At 43.9% G+C, this 26,281-nt stretch overlaps 1 protein-coding gene across 1 annotated transcript in view; it reads right to left on the reverse strand.

Annotated features, from left to right (window-relative positions):
- The window catches only part of LOC147733211 (mucin-5B-like), a 1,334,855-nt gene that overhangs the window by 591,346 nt on the left and 717,228 nt on the right, over positions 1-26,281 (reverse strand). Inside the window, exons 13-14 of the mRNA XM_086956056.1 lie at positions 22,006-22,157; positions 19,888-20,026 (exon numbers count right to left, since the gene is read on the reverse strand). Coding sequence (XP_086812182.1) covers positions 19,888-20,026; positions 22,006-22,157 — 291 coding nt within the window. The remainder of the gene's footprint in view (positions 1-19,887; positions 20,027-22,005; positions 22,158-26,281) is intronic.

A 26,281-nucleotide genomic window follows, 5' to 3' on the forward strand; every position in this document is an offset into this window, starting at 1 on the left:
GGGCAGTAGTGTTCACAATTCAGATGCAGTGTTGATTGCAGGATGGTGTACACCTCATGGATCCCTTTCAAAACACGACGTCCAGTAGGGTTCACAATTCATATTTAGTGTTGATTGTCAGGATAGTGTACACCTCATGGATCCTTTTTTTTGTTTTGTGCATTGTGATATGCGAGGTGGTTGCGGCCATATCACCTGAGACAGTGTAGAAGGAGTGGGACATGTGACGTCGTCGTTATTCTATTTATACGTATGCAAAGTGGGCTGGGCTTGCATACGCCAAACCAGAGTAGGGGTGTGAATGATTGTTCCAGGGAGCTGGGCTTTGTTCAATTCCTGCCTGGCCAGGAAGTGTACTTATGTGTGTTTCTGTTGCAGTTTTGACGTCGCAGAATGCTCAATTTACATTAATGTAGCATGTACCAGGAGGCCGGGAACTATCGCTAATGAGATGAGGTTCAAAAACTTTGAATGGCCAATATCAGATTTCGATGTCAAGCTTGTAGATATGCTCAGACACGCATGTCAATGGTGTGCGGTATTATTGAAAGTGTTGTTATCGGCAGTGAGGCTACGTCAGACATAGTGATAATGCTCATTGCAGTCAAGCAATGCATGTCACTCGTGAATCTGAATGTCTCACATATGACACACTACTATACTGGTAAAGTCTCACAACAGAGCATACAGCAACACACATCTACACATTACTCTTTACTGTTTGTCACATGTGATCTAGGTTGTGCACTCTGCCCGTGGCTGATGATAGCCCTTCAAACCACAAATACCCAGGCCAAAAGGCTGCACAATAATGTGCACACACACACTAGGGGCGTTTTGTATCACATATTTGATTTTTGATGTAATGTTTGAGATGCATGGTCATCACACTTTGAGGGCTAATGTACAGACCATGAATATTGATTAAAATGATCGTTGCATGTTGTGTGTAGTATAAGATATGTGTACAGAGCAAAAAACGCTTTTAATAAGCTCTCCAAGCAGAAGGGGTGTGTCTCATCAAACGCTGTACAGAGAATGACTATAATGGGTGGGGTCCTCCAACTGTTACAATGGAAAATGTTATGAACTAATAAAATGCTTTTTTAAGGTCACATGGCAATCGGGCATCGAGGGTGCAAAGGAGGCTGGAGCCAACAAGATTTTAAGAAAATATATTTATCATAATATAAGTTTATTACAGTTAGAAATATATAAATGTTTAAAATATTTTAGATTATCGCTTGCTCTCATATACAGTTTAAAGTTATTTAGATACAGTTTTGAGACATACAAAATATGAGGGAATGTCGTACTCGGCGTGACACCATAGGTCTATGACGTTACACAGTGCACTCGTCGCATACGCAACGCGCAGCGGGCGTGACCCCATACGTACATGACGTAACACGCGGCTTGGTACTGCGTACCCGTTGGGTACCAAAGTAGCAGCTGGAGCAACCTCATACGTATATGATGTTACGCGGGCCGTGGTGCCATTAACCCGTCGGATACAAAATGCACATCATTTACGAGTTTATCAATATGGCAGGTAGGATTTGCATGGTGATGGAGCTTGGTACACTTCCAGTATGGGAGTGTAGTGTTCTAAAAAAAAAAAAAAAAGATATACATATTTTTGGGGGAAGATATAAAACATTACATAATTTTTAAAGCTAAAAAAAGAAGTATAATAGAGTTCCAAAATATTACAAAATAATTTGAATAATATTGGTTTTAGAAACATTAAAATATGAAATTAACATTTAAAAAACTTTGAAATTCCTTGAAAAAACATAGGTTTAAGGGAGGTTATAGTTAGTTGGACATTTGACTTATATAAAACCAGAGAAATTCGCCCATTATAGTTAGTTGACCTAACTATAACTCGCGTACCCGGAATGCATTGGTGATGACGTCACATATTACATCACTCATGACATGGTCAGTGACATCATCCACGTGATATTCTAATGCACATAGTGATGCCCTTATATAAAGTTTGATAGACCCACTCTAAAATGCAGACTAATATTTTTGAAACCATACATACAAAAAAGCCAGATACTACATACCACCGACTATTTCTTAGGTCTACATACACATACAGTCACTTGCAGTTACTCATCAATACAGTACTATAATATGCATTCATACACCTATACATACAGTCACACTTCGCCACTCATCCATAGAGTTACTCACACACCTAGTCAGTCATGCAAAGAATCAATCACATACCCATTTACTAATATATACAGTTCACATTCACCAACTCCACTATTTATAAACACCACATCATCACTTATTTATTCAGATACTAACACATATTTACTGTCTTACACAATCACTGACAAAAGCAAACACTCATTCATACACCCACTCTTCAAATAAGCTACTCTCATGTATAGTCATTTATATACTCCAACACTCACATATAGTGACTTAAAACATATATAGTTAGTCACACATATACTACTGAGATATTCATTCACTCACCAAACCACCTATACACACACTAACTCACCCATACAGCCCTTCCCATATGCACTTTTAAATCCCTACAACCAGTGAATCACCCACTCAGACATCTATGCACAGAGTCACACACCCCTCACCCGCCCACATAGACACTCAGGCACCCATACGGATACTCGGACAACAAATCAGTAACCCATATAGACACTCATGTACCTACTCACTAACCCATGCAGTTGCTTACAAACCAACTGAGAGACTAATACAGACTTTCAAACAGTTTAGTCACTAACCCATGCATTTAGTAAGACACGTTCACTCATTCACTGATACAGTCGGTCACGCACCTACTAAATAATCCTTTCAGGCCCTTGTAAATCCACTCATTCTTCAATAAACCTTGGCATAGATATATATGAAAAATCTTCAACTTTACAGAAACACACATTCACTGGATGATGACATCAGTGATGTCATCGATGATGTCACTGACTATGTTGTGAGTGAAATAATATGTGACGTCATCAGTGGTGCATTGCAGGCGCGCGAGTTAGAGTTAGCTCAACTAACTATAACGGGCGAATTTCTTTGGTTTTATATGAGTCAAATATCCTACTAACTATAACACCCCTGAAACCTATATATATATATATTTACAACGAAAACTACTTCCAAGACCTACTCTCGGCAACGGACGCCAGAGAGATGGAAAGATGTTCTTTATTGTTCACACCTCCTCTGATGACACGTTTCGAGCAACTAGTGCCCTTATATGCATATATGCATATATATATCCTACTGGTGGTCACCAGTAGGTAGTTATAGTTAGGATCTTGTTTCTATTAAAAAAGCTTTTTTTCTTTTGCCAATATCTTTAGCGCCTTTTGACGAAACTTTGCAAACCTTTCAAAATGATTGGCCCGCTCTGGTCAGCTCCTGTCTTGAAAGTTTTGGGGTGATTCGTCAAGTGGGGGCCGAGAAAAAAGGGGGGTCCTAAAACTCATTTTCCCCATGTTAATTTCCGTAGGAAAGTTTAGACACAGCTACAGCATGAACTGCTGAATGGAATTACACCAAATTTAGGAAACAGGTAGCTCTTGGTTCAGAAAGCGACCTTTCCTATAAATTTGTTCATTAGTTCCTGCGAAATTAAAAAACATAAAAATACCGATATCTGAGCACCAAGGAGTCCTGACTTCACTCTTATTGGCTGCCAACACTCTAAACCAGAATGTGTTGGCATCCATCTTGTGACTCTGTAACCGAGTGACAAGAAAACAGTGGAAAAAAGGTTAAAAATTAAGAAAAAAGGTCAGGGTAGGAACACCCAGACCCCTTAGGCCTGCTCAGGGGGCCCCACAAGGAACCCCAGGCCCAAAAAAGCATTTAAAAAAAGAGTTGGCCGAATTTGCACTGGTTTAGTGAATACAGGCAAGAAGATTAAAAAAAATGAAGCGCTTGCTCCGGTGCTTCGTTATCCTTAAGCCCCCGGGTGGGCCAGGTCCCAGGGGCAATATTCATAATGTATGCAGGGTCCCATGGAGGCCCCTGCAAACCCGGGGACCGCCACTTCCCCAGGGCTTATGTAATTATATGTGGGAGCAAGCAGCCCCTCCACAGCCCTGGGGCCACCACCTCCCTGGGGCTTCTTTAAATAATGAGGGAGGCCTCCCAGCCGCCCAAGCCTCAGGGACTATCACCTCCCCGGGGCTATATAATTAAAGGGGGCCCCCCAACTCTGTGGACCACAGCCTCCCCGGGGCTTCTTTAAATAAAGAGGTGGGGCCTCGTGACTCCCCTCATGCCCAAAGGACCACCACCTCCCCGGGGCTTTTTTAAATAATGAAGGGGGCCTCGCGGGGCCCCCCAAGCCCCGAGTACTACCTCCTCCTCAGGGCTATAAAAATGAAGGAAGGGGCCCACGTGGCCCCCCCTCCTGGAGCCCTTGATGGCCCTTGGGACTGCCTCCCATCAGGGCCAGCTCGAGCAATGTCCCGGGGTGCCGTTTCCCCGGACATTGCTGTTTGCTATGGCAGGGTGGGAGCTGTGGGGCTCCCACCCTGCCATTGCAAACCCTACTTTGTTTTTTGGATGCTGTTACAAAGTCATCATGTGCCCTGGGCCCCCCCATATTTTTGTTGACTGATACTGGTGGTAACTGACTCTGACTGACCCTGGACTCTGCCTAACCAGGCCCAGGACCATTGCTATGCTGAAAGAGACACATTAGAATACAGTCAAAACCCCTACATACACTAGGGTACACAATGGTATGGTGGGGTACCCCTGTGATTGGCATTACCTACCCTATAAGCCCCTAGCATATAATAAGACAGGGGGGTTGCAACTACCTAAAAGTCCCTAGTACCCTAGGGCATGGCAGTTTAGAGGCCAGCCACTCTTTTTGTACTTGCATGTGTGCACTGCTGAATCCTGAGGTCAGTTTAAAAGCAGCCCTGGGTGCCAGGACTGCTTTTAAAAAGTACTTTGTGCCCAAACTCGACTTTGCAGTTTGAGGCACTTAGAAACTGATAACCTACACTGTTTTGGCATATTAGGAACCCCCAGGGTCTCCTCTAGGTGTCCCAGAGGTAGGGGGTCAGATATGTATAAGGTACATCCTGATAAAATGAGTTTTATATGGCCTGGTTTAAGTGAAATTTCACATTTCACTCCCGCTTTGGGGTAAAGTGGTGCTCAAATTCAACTTTGATGCTAGAAGTACTGAGGAGGGAGAATCTGCAATGTTTCTACAAATTTAGAACCCCTGAAGTCTCCCCTAGTTGCACATGGGGTGGGGTTCCTGTAGATATAATACAAGTACTTATATGTTTTTGTATGTTCTGGTGTTGGAAAAATGGCCTTAGTCATTTTCCCATTGCAAATCCCCTGTTACATAGGTTAACATGGTAGGAAGTTATTGATTAATAACTCTGGATAGGAGAGGGCTAGAAATGCAATTTAAAGACTTCCCAGAATAGTATTAGTAAATCCAACAATATCATATTGTTGAACTTCTCCTAAAGTGTACATACAAAAAGTTATAAGACTTTCTTGTTTGTAAGTCCAAAATCAGCCTTCCAGTGGTCTGCCCAGATTTGTAAGAGTTAAGCGGATTATCAAGGCTGCCTTGAAGAGGTGATAAAGAGCCCCGGGGGTTAACCAGCTCTGCTGGCAGGGCAGTGCGCTGTTCCATAGGAATGCAAGGCCAGGGGGATGAGTCGTAAACTATGTTCTTCAAAGAGCAGAGCAGAGAACAGTGTTATTTACAACTCTGAACTTCCCACCTTAGGCAGATGGTTGGATTAAGGAAGGTATGAGCAGATGCAGGGGAGAGTCTAAGTAAATTAGCCATCCTTGGGGTGTGTTTAGCCAGCTGTAAATGTAAATGTAAATGTATAGGCATTTATATAGCGCACTACTTACCCGTAGGGTCCCAAGGCGCTTCGACCGCTGCGAAACCCTTCCTGGCTTCCCTGAGAGATGGTCCCTTAATGGGTATCTCCAGGGTGAGACCAGGCATCCCCGGCGGTCTGGTGGGGCCGTTAGTGAAGATGAGGCAAGCTAATGCCCAGAGTTGCCGAGTGTGATCGCTGATCAGAGTGGGCACCGAGGCGAGAGAATTATCGAGTCCGCTGACCCTGGTCCAGAAACCTGCCGCGCCGGGAATCGAACCCTGGTCCCGGGCCGTCCTCTGCTCTCGGGTCTGCCGCCTCTAACCAGTGAGCCACACTACTTCACAGTGAGCCACACTACTTCACTCTCACACAGCTCTTACCTCCTTGCTGCAAATTCAGCCATTATGGATTTGGAAGATTTGATGCACTCTGGTACAAATTAATGCCACAATCTACAGGATGTGGTCATATATTGGAGGAGTTACCCTACTTCTATTGATCAGAAGTGACCTCCTGCTTGACCCAAAGAACTGCTGCTTGAAACTTACTGAAGCAAGAAGTGTCCTGTTGAGAGGTTTTGCTGTGCAAAGATTTCTAAGGCCTGACTGCACCATCTGAAACTACAGCTCTGTGGATTATCTTGCTGAAAAAGAACTAAAGTGTGAACTCCCTGAAAGCTATAGGTTAAAACTAAGCCTGGGCGTAGTTTGCGTAGTTTGCGTAGTTGCGCTACGCGTAGCTACGCAAAGTGCACTTTGCACTACGCAAGATAGGCATAACTGTATGCAAACTGCGTAGTGCGCTGTTCGCAAGATTGCACAGTGCCGGATGCTTGTCTGCAGTGTGCACTCATTGAAAATGGCATCTCATACAGTGCGAGCTGTTGTTTTCTGCCGCTCGATTTTTACTCGTGTGTGGCACATACTGGAGGTACCTGGTGGGCTAGTTGGTCCCGAGGGACACTCAGTATTCAAGGGGACTTAATCCCCCAACATAGAATGCACCAGGAGGTGCATTTGCAGAAATGTGGAGAAAGGGGGCATGGCCTGTGTCTACCTCTCAGCACTCCCACTGTTTGGGGCTTACTGGAGGTAAGAGGTAGGCGAGTTGGCCCCTAAGGAACTCCAGAAGTGAAGGGACTTCAATCCCAATTGAAGAGCGTGCCAGAGAGCATGTTTGCAGAGTGGTGGGCAAAGGGGGCATGGCCTGTTATGATAACTTAGCAATCCTGCTGTGTGGTACTTCCTGGAGGTAATAGGAGGGGTAGTTGGACCCCAAGCATGTCCTTTGGGGCCAAGTACCCATCTTGTTACCTCCGGTAAGTCCCACACAGTAGGATTGCTAAGACATCTTCGGAGGCCATGCCCCCTTTCTCCACCACTCTGCAAACGCACCTCCTGGCCGACTACTGGATAAGGGATGGGGGATGAAGACCACTTTACTCGTGAGGGACTTTGGGAGCCAAGAAGCCCTTCTGGTACCTCCTGTAAATACTATGGAGCAGAATTCCTGACCGCTGGTTGGAGGCCTAGCACCCTTTCTCGACCACTCTGCCAACATGACTACTAGTTAAAGAAATGTTTCTAATGTAATAGGTTTCACATTTACGATAGATTGAGCTATTGACGTTGTTAAATGTAAGCTTTTTTTACTAATGTTTTTGGGAGTGGAGTGGATGTACGTTGTGTGTAGTGGAATTATGTGGTATGCTGTGAAGTGAAATTATATGGATAGGAAGTATGTGGCATTTAGCGTATAGGAATTATGCAGAGTGGGATCATGTGTTATAGAGAGAATGTATGTGGTATGATAGTCTGTGTTGTGGAGTAGTAATCTCAGGTTTAGTCATCCTCGTTTCCATAGAAGCTCAACTATGAACTCAGACAACAAATGAAGGAATCACTGAGGAGCACTTGTGGACCTAGTGAGAGGTATGAGCATGGCGACTGGAATTATGCAACTGTTTGGCTGCATCAACTTTCTCACAATTGTACATTTTCTGCATTAGCCACATAATTCATCATCTGCTCCATAATCTGCATATTTGAACAAAAAAAGCCTTGTTTCCAGCTCAAACAGCTGAAGCATTACCAAACATGCAGCCACAAGTGTTACAGCGTAGTGGAAGGCCCTTTGAAAACTTAGAATGGTCCCCTGTTACTTGTTAAATGTGGGTGTTAAATTGGTACTATTGGTGTACAAGCCATTCTTGCTTCCTTCTGTGCCTTTCTTGCCTCTTTCTGCATTTCTGTTGCTTCTTTCTTCAAATGTCTTTCTTTATCTGCACTTCTCTTGCCTCTTTCTGCAATTCTCTTCTACTTTATGCCTCTCTTCCTCTTTCTGCACGTCTGTTGCCTCTTTCTGCACCTCATTTAATTCTTTCTGTACCCTCTCTTGCCTCTTTCTGTACCCTCCTTCCCTCTTTCTGCACCTCTCTTGCCTTTTTCTGAATCCCTCCTATGTCTTTCTGCACATCCTTTTTGCCTCTTTCTGCGCCTGTGTTACTTATTTTTGCACTTCTCTTCCTTTTTTCTGTACCTCTCTTGCTTCTTTCTGCACCTTATATGCTTCTTTCAGCACCTCTGTTGCTTTTTTCTGCCGATCTCTTGCCTCTTTTTGCACCTCACTTGCCTCTTTCAGCACCTCTATTGGTTCTTTCTGCACTGCGCTTTCTTCTTTCTGCATCTCACTTGCCTTTTTCTGCACTTCTCTTGCTTCTTTCTATACCTCTGTTGCTTCTATCAGCAATTCTCTTGCCTCTTTCAATACTTTTCTGCCTTCTTTCTGCACCCCTCCTGCCTTTCTGTACATTTCTTGCCTCTTTGTGCATCCCTCCCACCTTTTTTTGCAACACTCTTGCCTCTTTTTGCACCTCTGTTGGTTCTTTCTGCACTGTTCTTGCTTCTTTCTACATGTTTGTTGCTTCTTTCAGCAATTCTCCTGCTTCTTTCTGCACTGCTCTTGCTGGTTTCTGTACCACTCTTGCATCTTTCTGCACGTCTGTTGCTTCTTTCTGCACTTCACTTGTTTCTCTCTGCACCTCTACTGGCACCTTTGTTGCTTCTTTCTGCATCCCTCTTCCCTATTTGTGCAACTCTCTTACCTCTTTACATACCTCCCTTCCCTCTTTCTGCAGTACTCTTTTCTCTTTCTGCACCACTGTTGTTTCTTTATGCACATCTCTTCCTTCTTTCTAAACCCCTTGTGCCTAGTTTTTGCACCTCTGTTGCTTCCTTCTGTACTTCTATTGGTTCATTCTACACTGCTCTTGCCTCTTTCTGCATCCCTCTTGCCTCTTTGAGCACCTCTTTTTTTCTTTCTGCACTCTTCTCTCTTCTTTCTGTACCCCTCTTGCCTCTTTCTGGACCTCTGTTGCTTCTTTCTGCACTTTTATTGCCTCTTTCTGTACCTCTCTTGCTGCTTTCTGCACTTCATGTGCCTCCTTCAGCACATCTGTTGTTTTTGTTTAGATCTCTTGCATCTTTCTGTACCTCGCAAGTGTCTTTCAGCACTTCTATTGCTTATTTTCTGCATATCTCTTGCCCCTTTCTGCACCCCTACTCCCTGTTTCAGCACCTTTCTTGCCTGTTTCTGTACATCTCTTGCCTCTTTGTGCACCTCTCCTACCTCTTTCTGTACCCCCTTTGCCTCTTGTTGCACTTCTTTCTGCACTTTTCCTGCTCTTTTTGGACCCTTCATGCCTCTTTCAGCACCTCTGTTAGTTCTTTCTGCACTGCTCTTGCTTTTTTCTGCACCTCACTTGCCTCTTTCTGCACATCTCTTGCTTCTTTCTGCACCTCTGATGTTCTTTCATCAAATTTCTTGCCTCTTTCTGTACTTCTCATCCTTTTTGCAACCATCCTGTCTCTTTCTGCACCTCTCTTGCCTCTTTGTGCACCTCTCCTACCTCTTTCTGTACCCCCTTTGCCTCTTGTTGCACTTCTGTTGGTACTTTCTGCACTGCTCTTGCTTTTTTCTGCACCTCACTTGCCTCTTTCTGCACTTCTCTTACTTCTTTCTAAACCTCTATTGGTTCTTTCAGCAATTCTCTTAGCTCTATCTGCACTTCTCTTGCTTTTTTCTGCACCTCTCTTGCCTCTCTCGGCACCTTTGTTGCTTCTTTCTGCACCCCTCCTGCATCTTTCTGTATCCCGCTTCCCTATAAGTGTAACTCTCTTGCCTCTTTCTTTACCTCTCTTCCCTCTTTCTGCACCACTCTTGCCTCTTTCTGTAGCTCGGTTGCTTCTTTCAGCTCTTCTCTTGCCTCTTTCATCACCTTTTGTGACTTTTTTAGCACCTCTGTTGCTTCTTTCAGCACTTCTCTTCCATCATTCTGCACTTCTCGTACCTCCTTTTGCATCTCTGTTGCCTCTTTCTACACTTCTATTGCTTCTTTCTGCGCCTCTCTTGCTTTTTTCAGCACCTCTCTTGCTTTTCTCTGCAAATCTCTTGTCTCTTTCTTCACCCCTCTTTTCTCTTCCTGCACCTCTCTTGCCTCTTCTGCACCCCTATTTCCTGTTTCTGCCCCCTTCCTCTCTGTTTATCCACATCTCTTACCCCTTTCTCTACCTCTGTTACCTCTTTCTGCAATTCCCTTGTTCTTTCTGCACCCTTCACGCCTCTTTCAGCACCTCTGTTGGATCTTTCTGCACAGCTCTTGCAAGAAAAAAACGTGCAAAAAAAGTAACAGAAAAACAGAAAGAGGCAAGAGAGGCGCAGAGGGAAGCTAGAGTGGCTTGCACACCATTAGTACTAATTTAACACCCACATTTAGCAATACCTAACAGGTGACCATTCTAGGTTTGCAAAGGGCCTTCCACCACGCTGTAATACTTGTCGCTGCATTTTTTGGTAACGTTTAAACTGTTTGAGCTAGAAACAAGGCCTTTTTGTACTAATCTACAGATTAGGGAGCAGAAGATGAATTATGTGGCTAATGTAGAAAATGTATAATTGGGTGAAAGTCGATGCAGCCAAACAGTAACATAATTCCAGTGGCCCGGCTCATACCTTTGACGAGGCCCACAGGTGCTCCTCAGTGATTCCTTCTTTTTGTATCTCAATGAGTTCATAGTTGAGCTTCAATGGAAACGAGGAAGATTAAACTGAGGTGACCACTCTACAACACAAACTACCTTACCACATAATTACTCTCCATAATACATAATCCCACTCTACATAATTCCTATACAATAAATACCACATACTTTCTATCCACATAATTTCAATGCACAATATACCACATAATTCAAGTACACACAATGTACATCCACTGCACTCCACTCCAAAAAACATTAGTAAAACATTTTGCATTTACACTGCCAATTGCTTTTTTTCTCGCAAATGCGAAACCTATTACATTGTAAACACTTCTTTAACTAGAAGTCGTGTTTGCAGAGTGGTGGAGAAAGGGTGCTTGGCCTCCGACCAGCGCTCAGGAATTCCGCTGAGTAGGGCTTACAGGAGGGACCAGGAGGACTTCTTGGCCCCCAAAAGCCTCTCCCGTAGTCTGCCGAGGCGCGTGTGCAGAGTGGTGGAGAAAGGGGGGCATGGCCTCCAAAGACCTCCTATCAATCCCACTGTGTGGGACTAACTAGAGGTAACAGTGGGGTAGTTGGACCCCAAGGAAAATTTTGGGGGTCAACTACCCTTCCTATTACTTTCAGTAAGTCCCACACAGCATGATTGATAAGTTCTCAGAGCAGGCCATGCCCTCTTTGCCCACCACTGTACAAACGCGCTCCCTGGCGCGCTCTTGGATGGGAATTGAAGTCCCCTGCGCTGCTGGAGATCCTTTAGGGGCCAACTAGCCTAACTCTTACCTCCAGTAAACCCCACACAGTGGAATTGCTGAGATGTAGACAAAGACCACGCCCCCTTTTCCCACCACTCTACAGACGCGCCTCCTGGCACTTTCTAAGTTGTGGTATTAAATCCCCTTTATTCCTGAGGGTTCCTGGGGGCCATCTAGCCCCCCACCAGGTGCCTCCAGTAAGCATCAAGGGATGAAATCCACTTGTGTCCTGTGGTCTTTAGGGCACAAGTGGACCTCATTGCCGCAGTAGCAGTGAACCATGAAGTGCATTTGCAGAGTGGTGTAAAAAGGGGCATGGCCTCGGACAACCTCTCTGCAATCCAGCTGTGTGACTCTTACTGGAGTTACCCGGTGGGCTAGTTGGGCCCCAGGGACCCTCCGTATTCACGGGGACTTAGTTCCCCATCTTTAAATGTGCCAGGGGGTGCATTTGCAGAGTGCTACAGGGAGGAGGGCTTCCGCCGAGTTGCCGGTTTCTGTTTTCTTTAATTTTTTTTATGGGAGGGGCTGCGTGGCCCCCCTCCCTGGGCCATTTTTGGCCATGGGGACCCCGTCTTCCGGGGCCTGGCAGCCTTGTATTTTTTTAATTATAATTTTAGGGGGTCTGCGTGTCCCCCCTCCAGAGGCCAATTAAAGCCCGGGGACCCCATCCCTTTGGGCCCGGCCAGCCTTATTTTTTGTTGTTTTTTTGGAAGGGTGACCACATGCCTCTCATCTTATGGCCCCAGGGGACCCCATCCCCCGGGGTTGTCCTTTCTGTTTTTTTGTTAATTTTTATCACGGAGAGGGGGTCCACGTTGCCCCCGTCCCAGGCAACTTCTGGCCCCAGGGGGCCCATCCCTGGAGTTTGGCCTCTCTGTAGGGGAGCTGGCTGGACCGTGGGGGCATTGGGGCTCCCCCACGGTCCAGCCAGCTCCCCGCCTCCCCGCCTCCTGCGGCTGCCGGCATTGCTTGGACAAGGGGAGTTGCTGATATGCAGTTCCCCTTGTGCAAAAGCAATCCTGCTTTGCTTAATTGAAGCGAGAGCAGGTTTTCAGAGTAGAGTTTGCTATGGCAGGGTGGGAGCCATGCTCCCGCCCTGCCATCGCAAACAGCAATGTCCCAGGGGTGGGCACCGCAGGGCATTGCAGGAGCCGGCCCTGGGGGGAGGCGGTCCCCAGGGTCATCAAGGGTTCCAGGGTGCGGCCCACCACCCAACTATTTAAAGCCCCGGGGAGGTGGTGGCCGCCGGGAGTCCGCTACAGACCCCTGCATTGAAATCAGTATGTGCCCCGAAGAGGTGGTGGTCCCCAAGCATGTGGGGTGCTCTGGCTCCCTCACACAACTACTTTTTTTTTTAAAACAGACCCCCGGGAAGGTGGCCGCTTGCCTCTTGCATTTCATTTTCAAAGCCCTGGTGGAGGTGGCGTGCCCGGGGTGGCGTGGGGGGGGGGATCGGGACTACCCACACATTACTTTTAACACCCCAGGGAGGTACTCACCTATACAGCTATTCACACACCACAGTTATACACAGACCACCTCACTTATTAAAACATATACTTACACATACTTACACTCTCAGACAAAATCTAATACAAGCACACACTCATCCATACAGCCACTGTCACAATCACTCACTCTCACATCTAGTCATTTATATAATCCAACACTCACATATACTGTCTTTCACATATGTAGTTACTCACACATGTACCACTGAGACACCCATTCACTCACTAACACACCCATACACACACTCACCCACCCATACAGCCCTTCACAGATATACTCTTGAACCAATACAGCTAGTGAATCACACACTCACACATCTCTATGCATAGTCACACCCCTCACCCACTTCCACAGATACTCAGGCACCCATAGAGATTCTCAGACAACCAATCAATAACCCATATAGACCCTCATTTAGCTACTCACCAACCCATGCAACCGTGTACACACCAACTGACAAACTGAACTGTGTGAATGTCTGTATCAGTCACTAACCCATGAATTCAGTATGACGCATTTAATCACTCACTTATACAGTCAGTCGCGCACATACTAAATCATCCATTCAGACACTTATAAACCCCCTCATTCTTCAATACACCATGGCCTATATATATATAAAACATTTTTAAACTTTACAGAAACACACAGTCATTGGATGATATCATCAGAGATCTAATCAGTAACCCTGGGCGAAGCACTACGCTACGCTTGCGTAGTTTGCGCAACTTCGCACTACGCAAGCCGCACGTAGCACAGTGCAAACACGGGTAGTGCAGCGTAGCGTAGTGCAGCGGTCATTTTTTGCTTGTTTGCGGTCCTCAACATCATGTTCGCGACCGCGAGCAAGCAAAATGACATCCCGGTGAGATTCTCAACGCGGGGAGGTCAGGTTTCTCATTGCGAGTGGTTGCGCATGCTTGTGACCGCTCGCAATGAGAAACTACCAGTTCGCGTTGAGAAACTACCAGTTCGCGTTGAGAAAGCTGCCGGTCGAGTAAAAATCTACTCGAGCAGCAGAAAACTGCAGCTCGCACTGTGCAAGATGCCGTTTTCAATGATTGCACAGTGCCGGATGCTTTTCCGCACTGTGCAATCATTGAAAACGCATCTTGCACAGTTCGAACATGCTACTACGCAGCTCGCGTAGTGCTACGTGAAGTACGCGTAGTGCGAAGTGCCCTTCGCGTAGCTTCGCACAGCGCTACTTCGCGAATTACGCCCACCCTCAGTATGTCATTTCAGAAGTCATCAATGTCATCAGTGATGTCACTGACCATGTCATGAATAATGTAATATGTGACGTCATCAGCAGTGCATTGTGGGGGCGAGGTATAGTTAGCTGAACTAACTATAACGGCTGAATTTCTCTGGTTTTGTATGAGTGAAATGTCCCACTAACTATAACGTCCCTGAAACCTGTGTTTTTTCAGTGGCTATACATATATATATATTAATTTCTGACATGGACTTTGAGGTACCATCATTAAACTCTTTCCCTTGTCTCTCTTTCTTCATATATGAAACCCCTAAAACTGTTAGCATTAGTCTAATTTTAACAATATAGTCCTAGATTAAAGAAATGTTTGACATTTTTTGAATATTTTAGCTTTCTTTACATATCTATTTAATTTATTTAATTATTTATTTAAGGTTTTATAAAGTGCAAACGTGACCCGTTAGGGTATCAGAGAGCATTACAGGGATAACACGTTATATACAGCTTTAACACAGGTAAAAAACAGGATATGGATAGACGGACATGACTACATTCGGACATAACCAGGGTATATACAATAATCAGAGGGGTGACAAGTCAGCAAAATGCAGTGAAAATCAGAAATTACATATGAGTGATGAGACATCAGTGAAATGCAGAGAGAGTCCATAATTACATATGAGGGAATAATAAATCAGTACAAAGAATAGGCGGAACCAAGCAGAGAAGAGATTTTTAAGAATAAGCAGAGTGCGCAGTGAAAGAGATTTATGGGAGGAATTTGCTCATTAGGAATGTTTTAGCTTCCTTTTTAAAGGTTGACAGAGAAGGGATTCTTCTGATGGAGGACGGCAATGAGTTCCCTGTTCTAGGTGCAGCCCTAGAGAAGGCACAGGTTTTATCCTTAGGGAAGCAGGATGGCTGGAGCACAAGGTCTATGGCAGACCAGGAGTTTCTGACTTCCCCAGATACCAAGAGTTTCTTGGCGAGATATGCAGGAGATTTCATGTTTACTGGTTTGTGCGTGATACAGACTAGTTTGAGCTGGACACCAACTTCAAAGGGGAGCCAGTTTAGTGCCTTCAGATGCGGAGAGATGTGGTCAAACTTTGTTTGAGCCTGTTAAGATTCTTGCTGCTGTGTTGAGGCAAACTGTTAGGGGGCAGTGGAGATCTTGGGTAGGCATGATAGGGTTGAGCAGTAGTATTCATTCCTGGAGATAACTAACGCCTGGACTGTGGTTTTTATGTTTGCAGTTTCTAGGACTGGTTTTAGTAATCTCAAATAACTCAGGTGGAACCTCGTAGTTTTGGCCATCAAGTTGATGTGGTCACGCATATTCAGGTTGCTGTACAGGGTTATGCTTAGAGATTTGGCAGATTCAACTATGGGTGGTGTGCAGTTAAGTGCTGTGATCGAGTTAGTTCATTCCAGGATGTGAGTAGTGTTTTTAGGGGGGATATGAGAAGGAACCCTGTTTTTTGTGCATTTAGTTTGAGATGATTGCTGGCGAGCCATTAAACAGTTAACTTCAGAGCCTCATTCAAACAGTTAGATTTTGATGTAGATCTGTGTATCGTCTGCATACATGTGAAAGGAAATATTGGCAGTGCAGAGCATTTCAGCTAGCGGTTCAAGGTAGAGATTAAAGAGGGTAGGGGACAGAGTTGAGCCTTGAGGGACACCGATTGTTATCAGGGAGGGAGCAGATCGGTTGCTGTTAACTAAGAGTCTCTGGGAGCGGTTACGGAGAAAAGAACCAAACCATTTCATGATGGCACCTCCTATTCTAATCCTGTGTTCGAGGCATTCAAGTAGTTTCTCGTGGTTGACTGTGTCAAGTGCTGAGGATAAATCTAGTAGGATTAGGAGACAGGTTTTGCCTTGGTCAAGGGTTTGAAGAGCATCATCTACAATGTGAAGAATAGTTGTTTTGGTGCTGTACCCTGGCCTGAAACTAGATTGGAATTCATCTAATAGGTTTAAATTAGTGATGTATGGCTCAGTTGAAGTTGCAAACATTTATCCAGCACTTTAGCAAGAAGAGGAATATTGGATACCTATGAACGAATACTGTTTGGTAATATGTTGATAATTGTTAAAGTAAAAAACCTTTAAATCTGTAATAAAGTTTTCAAACTTAAAATTAGTTATATCTGCTTTAACGCACCTTGAATGCTTCTGTGGAACATCTAGTACTCAAGATTCTCACAGTAAAAATTGCAAATCTGATCCCCTTCACAGTGCAGTGCTCATGGATGTCAGGCCTCACTGGGTTGCTGTACCATTTGAGTGCTCAGGACTCATAGGAGCACAGCTGGTCTTTCAGACATTATACGGGTGGTTCTGCATGGGCCAGTGCCCATGTACTGCATTCCTCAGGAATCTCACACCTCTCCAGATCTCCTTCTGCACTGTCCTTGTTTCTCCGTCCTAGCAGGATCTGTATTACTTGGTTATGTCACACCTCACAGGAAAGCTGCTCGGCTCACTTCGCTACACTACTAAAGCTCTCAGGCCTCACAGGAAAAAACATTCTCTGGAGCTGCAGGATTTTTACAGGGGCACTACAATGGAGGGTTTCTCTGGGATCATAGGTGTGCTTCGTTGATCTGAGCGGTCATACTTCACATGTGCTCTGTGCTGTTCAAAGTTGTCAAACGATTCTGCACTTCTCAGCACTTTTAGCCTCTGATGGGCTCTGCTATGCTTGTAATCCTCCACACAGTGAAGCAGTAGAACAAACTCAGCAAAGATTACTGAACAAACTTAGTTGGTTTCACCAGAGCCAGCCATATTTCATAAATCACATGTGCCTTATAGAAAGGCCTGACTGTAATGTGTTGTATGCCAACACAAACCTAGTTTGAGTTGATCTCTATTTTCTCTCACTTGAGCAGAAGTTTGAACTTAGAACTTAAGGCAGTGAGCATGAATTCTCTCAGTGGACTGGGTAGGTTTAGGCAGAAGGTGTATGATCAAGGTATGGTCACGGTCAGAACACAAACCAGTCCATACAATTTTCTTGGACCAGCCCTTGGAGAAACACTGCCTGGCCCCAGGAGGCTGGGAACACTTGAATGCTGTTTTTTTGCTACTGGGGGCAGATATTGCAGCCTAGCTGCAAAACCGTCCCCTAGAACGAAAACCGTTCCCCACCTCTACATAACCGGCCCCCATCCTTCCAGCCTCCCACAGAAATTCCTAATGTTCCTTATGGCGAGTCTGGCCCTGTGTACTGTCTGCCAATTGTAACTGTCTTTGTGACTTTCCTACTGCCTCAGTCACAATCCAATTCCCCTGGACACGTGCTAACATTCGTATTGAATTTAGTAAAAACAAAAGAGTTGGAGCCCAATTTTTCCTTAGATGTGCACCACTGGTAAAATGAAACTTCCAGCACCCACAAAAGTGCTGACGCCTACCACCCATAAACACTGGAAAAAATTAGCAATGGAGTCCCCCCTACCTAGCCCTAGGGCAGTTGACCCCCAGAGTACTACAATGCTACTGCTAACACCAACTGCAGCTGGCCTTGTAGGTTAAGAAGTTGCAATTTGTAACAAGCTATCATGAGTAACACAGTAGAAGTCAAGTATGTGTACTTGAATTAAGTAAAGTTAGGCACAATAAAAGCAACTTATGGCACTGGATCACTGACACAATATTGATGCACATATTATCGATATTAAAAAAAAACAAATAATTATTTTTTATTAGCAAAAATATCGCCTTTTCATACTCAACAAAATAATGCAAATATCAAGAACACAAACATTGTTGTTAAAAATGTTGTTTTTTTGCTCAACATGAAAATAAAATTATTTCAAGCAAAAATAATGTTTCATTTAAATAAACGTATGATTTGTCAAAATTATCCCCAAACACAATCTCGACTACAACAATATTGCCAACATAATTCCATTATCATTGCTAAATATAAACATAACTTTTTTATGTGAAAAAAATATTAAAATAAACATTAAACTATATATATCTACATATATTTTAATGACATAGATATATTAACGCAACAAAATAATTATAAATCACCCCCCAAAATCTGAGGTAACTTTAAAATCGGTTTTTATATGTATGAGTGTTAGATAGTCTGACAATCTACACTTTGCTGCCTGCTTTGAATCATAAGAAAAAAGGAAGAGTTATTCAGATCAAGTTTCAAGTTTATTCGTAGTTCGAGCATAAAATGTCATTGTAAACACAAATGCATATAAAGTTCATTATAAAACAATCAGTAGAAAAAAATAAATAACAATATGTAAGACCAGCAATTGCAATAAATAAATATTGAACACTTAAAACACTAATAGACAAGTGCAAAACAATCCCAGAGTACGTGCTGATCTTTGATAGTCAATGAAATAATCTACGGGCCTTATTACAGAGGTTCATTGGACAGCTGCAGCCGTGTTGGCGGTCTGTGGACTGCCAAACTGGTGGTCCACCTGTCATATTCAGACTATGGTGGTCGAACCACCACAGAACCACTGCTGCCGCCAAGGATATGTGATCCTCGGCAGACTTGCAGTGGTGTGAGGCTGGTAATCTGCTGCTGGTGCTGCACTGCCAAGCGTATTGCTAGTTTCCTCACCTCCACAGTTTTCTTGGTGTTGAGCCTACCATAACAAGTGTGGTGGTGAGGAAACAAAGGGGGCCCTGAGGGGCCCTCTATTGCCTCAGGGCAATGGGGTGCATGTTGGGGGTATATGTTGTGCCCCTGTTTACGCATGCATGCAGTTCCTGCAGGGCATAGACTTGACAGTCCATGCCCTGCAAAAGCAGCCTTTCACGCTTCCATTGCAATGTCTTTTTTATGGGCACCACTGTGGGACCACCCAAAAACTGCCTGCCAGAGACTTAAAAAGTTGTAATATGGTGGGCGGTTCCTTATGGCGGTCTTGGAGAGGGGCGGCGGCCCCACTCCAAGACTTCCAAAGTCATAATAATAGGGCTCTTTGTCAAATAGACCATGCCACAAAGAAACATTTTTATACAGCAATCACTATCAGACCTGTAGAATCACTTTTACAAATGTAAAAGCATTTATCAATTTCTCAAGCCCAAAAAATGACATAATGGTGCAATTCACCTAGCTCTAGGTCTGGCATACCTTGAGCAGAAATTTAGCTTGTGATCCTCAGTTTCATCACCGAGCATACATGACTGGCACAAAGTAGGCCCAGGCTTTGAAGAACCCCAAGTTGACCCACAACTTGATTGCATTTTTTTTCGCAAGTTGTCCAGGAGACCAGTTGAACTATAATTGGATGGAATATTCGAGCTTCCTTTTTTAGTACACAGGGACAGTCTCGGCCCTTTTCCAAGTAGCGGGCATTGCTGCCCCTGTTTCAATTTCAATTGAAACAATATTGACATAAAGAATCCAAATTTTAATTCAGATCTGAAAATAGCCTTTTACAGCAGAGCATGTAAGTGCTTGGGGGGAGCTTATTGATGGGTACCTGAGTCAAGATGTAATCACATTCACTGGTGAAGTCAAAACTTGTGCCATCAAAGCTTCGGAAGTGTCCATTGCCGTAGACATTGCAGTTCATGGGGCAGGAGTTATTTGTGCAGCTCCAGGTTCTGTTGATGCAGGTGCTGGATGAAAACAGATTTACAAGCACATGAGACCTTCCAAAAAAAGGTGTACTTAGACAGTTTGCTTTACAAGTCACAGGGTCAGTATAAGGCTGCCCTGTCTTCGAAATGGCACTGTATATTGTGTGAAATATTGCTCAAGGTTGTCTGTTGGTCTGTTTCATTATTTGGCTTGCATATCTACTGCACTGAAGCTAATACAAAGATGTGATACTACACATTCACTTCACCAATTTTTTGCTATACCTTTTACAATAACCATCAACTATTTACCAATGAAACCTCTACAATATGCATTAACAAAATGATTTCTCATTTTAAGTTATGCATAACAAGATCAAATCAATACCAGTAATTTGGGGTTTTAAATTCAGCAAATTAGTTGTGGATAGTAGCTCTTTAGCAAACAATATGTTGTAAGGTTTCTGAGCTAGCAAAGATCAGAGCCTCAATCGTCAGGCTGACGTCAACACCACTTAGCAGGGGGCAACCCAACCATTAGAATTGATCAAGATGATCTTCTGGCCAGCCATTAGTGGCCCTGATGAGGGGACACCATGAATAACATACAGGACTTCAGGTGACGACTAAAACGCACTGGAAAAGCTTTAGCCAGTCTCAATTATGAAACAGAAAGTTGGTTCAGGTCCTACATTGAGCACCTTGGACAGCTATGAATTCTCAGTTTGTATGAAACATGTTATGTCTCAGGTACAGGAGTGAACTTTCTGTCTGTCTGTCTACCAAGAAACGGAGTGCAAAGAATGTTTCTCTCTTCTGGTCTGCATAAATAGGTATTAATGCAACTATGTTTGGAGCCGCAGAAGAATTGGATTAACAATGGTTTATAATGACATCTACATTAAGTAGTTATGGTGGGTGAGAGAAATGTGTGGGGATTTTACAACTCGACTGTGGGCATGATTTAGAGTTTGGCGGAAAGAGGGTACTAATACCCTGGCAAACTCTTGGTCTGCCTGCCTCATTTAGAGACCTGGGGCCATAAGCTTCTGTCTACAAAATCGACAGAAAACTTAATCAGATATCGAGATGAACTAGGGAAGATGAAGGAGTTCAGACCGCTGCCCTATTTATGGTGGACGGTTTAATGTTCATTTTTCTGTCCCTCACTGTCAGGTTAAACCTGGCAGTGAGGGACAGGAAAAACAATGAACCTAGGATCCTGGTAGAAACGTGCAGGGTGCAAACATGATTAGTTTTTTGTTCTTTAGAAACAAACTCCCACTTTCTAAGTTTCTTTCTGAAAAAAGAAATATTCAGAAGATTTTATGGAGGCCAGTTAAAACTGATGGCTGCCATCCACCAACCCTTTTGTACCTTGAAGGAAACCTCAGTGATGGCTGTTCCTTTTAAGAAACCAAGATGACGTGTCTGATAGGAGGGCATCTCTAAGTTTTTCAGATGGTAGGAGGACGACATTACCTCTGCCACCTTGATGAACAGAGAACCATCTGCTTGATCCTCAGGCCTTTTCTCTCTCCGTGTTTCCTGAGCACATGTGCTTCTGACATTTAAACTTTGTGACCTTTCATTTTCTTCTAAATGTGTCTTAACTTAGGCTTCTTAAGATTACTAGAACTAACTGACTTGGGTACAAAAACTAATGTTTTCTCTGAAGTCAAAGACACTTATTACATAGACAGTTGTTGAAGATATCAGTCACAAGGGTACCTTTTCATTCCAAAAGACTCTTGGACCCTGCAAGTTCACAATCTTCAAAAATTGACATTATCACCTCAAGCAACAGGCTCTGTCATATTGCCCTATACAACCGAATTCAGTCCTGTCCTCGTTTTCTTCTAGCAAATATTCCATTAAATAAGTCAAACATATTTACAAATCATATATTCTGGATGAGTATGTGTTACAATTTGTTGTTGAACACTAAGTAAAATGCAATGCTTTGATGAAAAAAAAGATATTATATCAAATCAGGCAAAGTATTCCTAGGGTCATACCAGGTATTGCAGAGGATGCTCAGAACATGCCCAGAGTTGTAGAATGATTCTCCATACACACATGGACACTCGACCTCAGGGATGCAGCCACCATGGTCATCAGATACAAGTCCGTCTGGGCACACACATCCAGAGATGCATTCTTCGTTGTACTAGGAGCAGTGAAAACAAAGAAATGCAATGTTACGAAGCTATGCAAGGCAGCCAGTGAGATCTGAGGGGTGTGAATCACAAAAATCTCAAATAAATAGGTAGCGGGTTGCTGGGAGGATAGAAGAGATGACCAAGGTTCAGGATGGGCTGTTTCCATAAGGAACAGGGTAAGTACTGATTTGCATTAGGAGGGAATCTGTCTAAAGTGGCACTGTAGGTTAACAACAATGGGTTTGGAAGCTCTGTGAGATATTGCCCCTGGCCAGACCATTTGCAAGCATTCATCCTATCACCTTTCAGGTGTTTGAGTGCCAGTAGTGTGCCTGGAAACTTAAGACTGGTACAGCTTTTCAACCCTATTTACTGCCAATGTCTGTGAATTCTAACAAATCCTAAATTAGCACCCATTCAAGGGGTACTTCTATGGGTACAGATTAACTACTTTTTTGGTAAACCGATCAGTATAGCTATTGAAGATCATGTTCCAAAGTACGCACTTAGTGAAAGCCATCCGAAGTAGGGCCTTAAGACCCAATTACCAAAGCAAGAATGCAGTTGAGGTGTGACCCCCCCACCCCAAACAACCTACTGAATCTACGCTTTGTCCGTCATGGCTTGGTCTGGTAGTTCTCCCCAGGAACCCATGACTACAGTCACATACAACACAATGGCCTGAAGTCCCTGCCCTGGGGTCACTTATAGTAAATGTATTTTCACTACATGCACTCTTATTCATCTCTACAAGAAGCCTTGTAGCACAAATTAAGAGTTGTCAAATCAGTGATGTGGGTAGGACTCCATAATTCTAGTCTTCGCCTTCTACAAATTCTTTTGTCAAGGGACTGACAGTCCCATGTACTAAGCCCGACTCTCAAATAGAGCACGGCACACAGGCAAATCAATTTAAAAATCCATGCATGAGCTGAGAAAACATTTTGCATGTATATCGTGTAACAAACATAATGGAAAATATTATACAATCTGTTTAATATGCAAACAAGTGTATTATTTAAAATGCTGAAACATTTCACCTTAGTACAGCAGAGTATCTCACTCCATAAATACATTTAATATAAGTGATAGTTCTTAGAAACATTTATGGCTACGGCTACGACAATGTCAATAGTGAACTAAGAGAAAAGTCTGTAGGTAAATAAGTCCTAAATGTGGCCTAGATTATTTTTACAGATGGAACATTGTTGTAGTCAATGAAATCAAATATTAGAGGTGCTTGTACATCGCACATCCTGAACTCAAGTATTAAAAGTGTGCCAATATGTGATGATAAAAAAAACTGCGTAACACAATATTTGCCTAGGATCACACAATTTGCATAAGCAGGGAAGCTGCTACTGGTTCTAGGTGATCTGGTTTTCACATTTTGAAATTCAACCTAGATGGGTATATCTGTCTCTTTAGCTCTCTCTCTCTTTCTGTCCCACATTGGCATCAAAAATCACTGTTTTGTCTTTTATTCTTGGTTCTCAACAAGAAAATAAGACAGGAGATAGTAGACCCGACTCTGGGGCCAAACCCAACTACCAAGTCGCGAACGCATTTATTTGGGGGTGTCACACCACAGACACCCCCTCTCAAGCTACCCCCCTGCATGAACTGATGAAAGTAGCTTCTGCAAATAATTGCAAGGTGTCATCCTTCCATGAAAACGAGGGACATGTGAATTCTTGTGAGCTTCTTCTTTGCATTGTAAAATACATTGATTCATTACTGATGGAACCAGTTAGGTACATTTGCCTGAACAACTTCACGTTGGCTTTGTTGACATAGCACGCGTTAGCAGCTAGGATTCTTGAGTCTACTCAGCTCAAACTGAGGCCAATAGAGGCAAGCTTAAGCTCCAATAGTATTGATAGCACATTAAACATATCCAAGTATGTTGTAACAGAATACGGTGGTGCAAAACAAATTGTATATTATTGTATGTTTGTATCTAGCTGGTGCTGATACAGTGCCATGATGGCGTCTGCTATAATAAGGCGTGGGATTAAGCCAATAATGCATCTTTTACTATCAAAAGTTCTGATTATATCAAAATGTGCATGTGTGTGAATTTCTTTTCAAACAAACAAAGGAGAGAAGAGTGGTACTTTTTATCATTATATGGGTTCTTGTGGCAGGAGAGTGTGATAGGGCCTGGAATGACAGGCCATGCTGTCAACTGCCGCATAATGTGGTGGTAAAGTGCCTAGAATAATTTGCTCTGGTGTTTTTGCACCCTCTTGAATGAATTTATGTTGTTTGCGTTCAAAAGACAGGTTTTAATGGATGATAGGTGGTCTTGTATTGATAATGTGGGATTTAATCCCATAGAACCACTGCTAAAATAGAGAAACACATGTATCCAAAACATTCTCTTTTGATAAAGGATATGGCGAGAGAAGGTTCTTGGTTTGACTGAAGGCAACAGGTGGGAAAGATTTTTGATATTTGGCCTGGAGGATTTATGAGTGTTTCTGAAGAAATAACCATCGAATGATGGACAGGTTGGTTAATTGTGATGCTATAAGTGGAGAAGGTAGAGGTATATTTTCACTAAATAATTGATGCGGGGTTAAAGTGATAGATTAGGGAGCGACAGTGGCAGTGTCTCCCCGACCCGCTTCACGCTCTGCGACAGACATTGGGCATCACTTTAGGGTGCTGCTGCTCAGATTTATTCTGAGTTCCCGCATTGAAATATTTTAAAATGTAGTGTCTCTTTTTTTTAATCATTGACATGCAGATTGCTTGTACTTGAACTGTGCATTATGTTTGTGTTTTAAATTGCTCACTATTACTCAAGTGATTGTGGGGAACTAAAGGGGGCTGACACTTACCGAGGAAGCCTGTGCTCGATCTTTCATCCTGCCCGCCCCGGTCCGACTCAGTAGCTAGTACTGTTGAGCGGAGGGCGGGACAGGGAGAGCCAGGTGCTTCCGCCCACTGGAGCGGTTAGTGTTCTAGCTGCCGGACGGAATGGCTATTTAGCCTTCTCGTCGTCAGGAGTGCGCAGCGGCCGAGTGCAGGGGAGCGCCTAAGGACGCGCCTAAGACAAGCCAAAGAGAAGCCCGTCTGCGCCCGGACGGGGCCAGGGGCCATGACCCCTACATCGGCAGACAGAGGTTGCTGTACTTCTAAGCGGGTCAGTTACTCATCTCAAACATTACTAGACCTACAAAGTGCTCCACGATCGGGCTGTGTTAGGGAGGTGGGGTCCCTTCTGGAAGCGCCATTCTCTTGTCTGCACTGTCAGTTTCAGGCGCAATTTGATGACGATGCCTACTATCCACATAGTATGACCTTTGGGGCTGGTTATAATGTCCAATCTGGATGGAGTAATTTGCTCTGTAACATTAGATCCCTGCCCAAACATCATGCAGAGGTGTGGGACCTTATTTCTATGCAACAACCTGACCTATGTTTTTTAACTGAGACGTGGCTCAAACCTCACTTGGTTCCTGCCATTACCCTGGGGATCCCTGAAGGGTACAAAATAGTTAGATTGGATCGTCCCATTAAGACGGGTGGTGGTATAGCCATAGTCCATAGAATTGGCATTAAAATTTCTATATTGGAGCAATGCTGCACCTCGGATATGGAATTGATGATCTTTAAGATTAATATCTAGTCAAGGACTAGCCTTGGTGTATCGCCCCCTGGCCCTTGTACAAATTTTCCCGTCTCACTAGTGGAAGCATTGGCCCCACATGTTTACCCAGGAAGGGATTTTCTACATCTGGGAGACTTTAACATCCATAGTGAAAGGCAGGATAGTGCTGAAGCCCTGGCCTTGCTGGCAGATCTTTTACCACTAGGTCTGATACAGCAAAACACTGGCCCCACCCATTGGGCAGGACATACGCTAGACCTTATTTTTTCCAACTCACCGAAGATTGTATGCCACCCCCCTAAGCAGGTTCACTGGACAGACCATTCTATTTTAGAATTTGCAATGTCCAATTTGGACAGGCCCCTTAGTATACCAGTGCCCCTACCCCTGTGGCGGAGACAATGGCACAAAATGTCCCAGGAGACTTTTAAGAAGGTGTTTGTAGAGCCTACACAAACAAAGGAAGAGTGTCCGTCAGTGAGGCGTGGGTGTGATCAGGATAGCACGTATTAA

Source organism: Lissotriton vulgaris, chromosome 2_1, assembly GCF_964263255.1.
Source record: "Lissotriton vulgaris chromosome 2_1, aLisVul1.2, whole genome shotgun sequence".
In the NCBI taxonomy this organism is placed as follows: Eukaryota; Metazoa; Chordata; class Amphibia; order Caudata; family Salamandridae; genus Lissotriton; species Lissotriton vulgaris.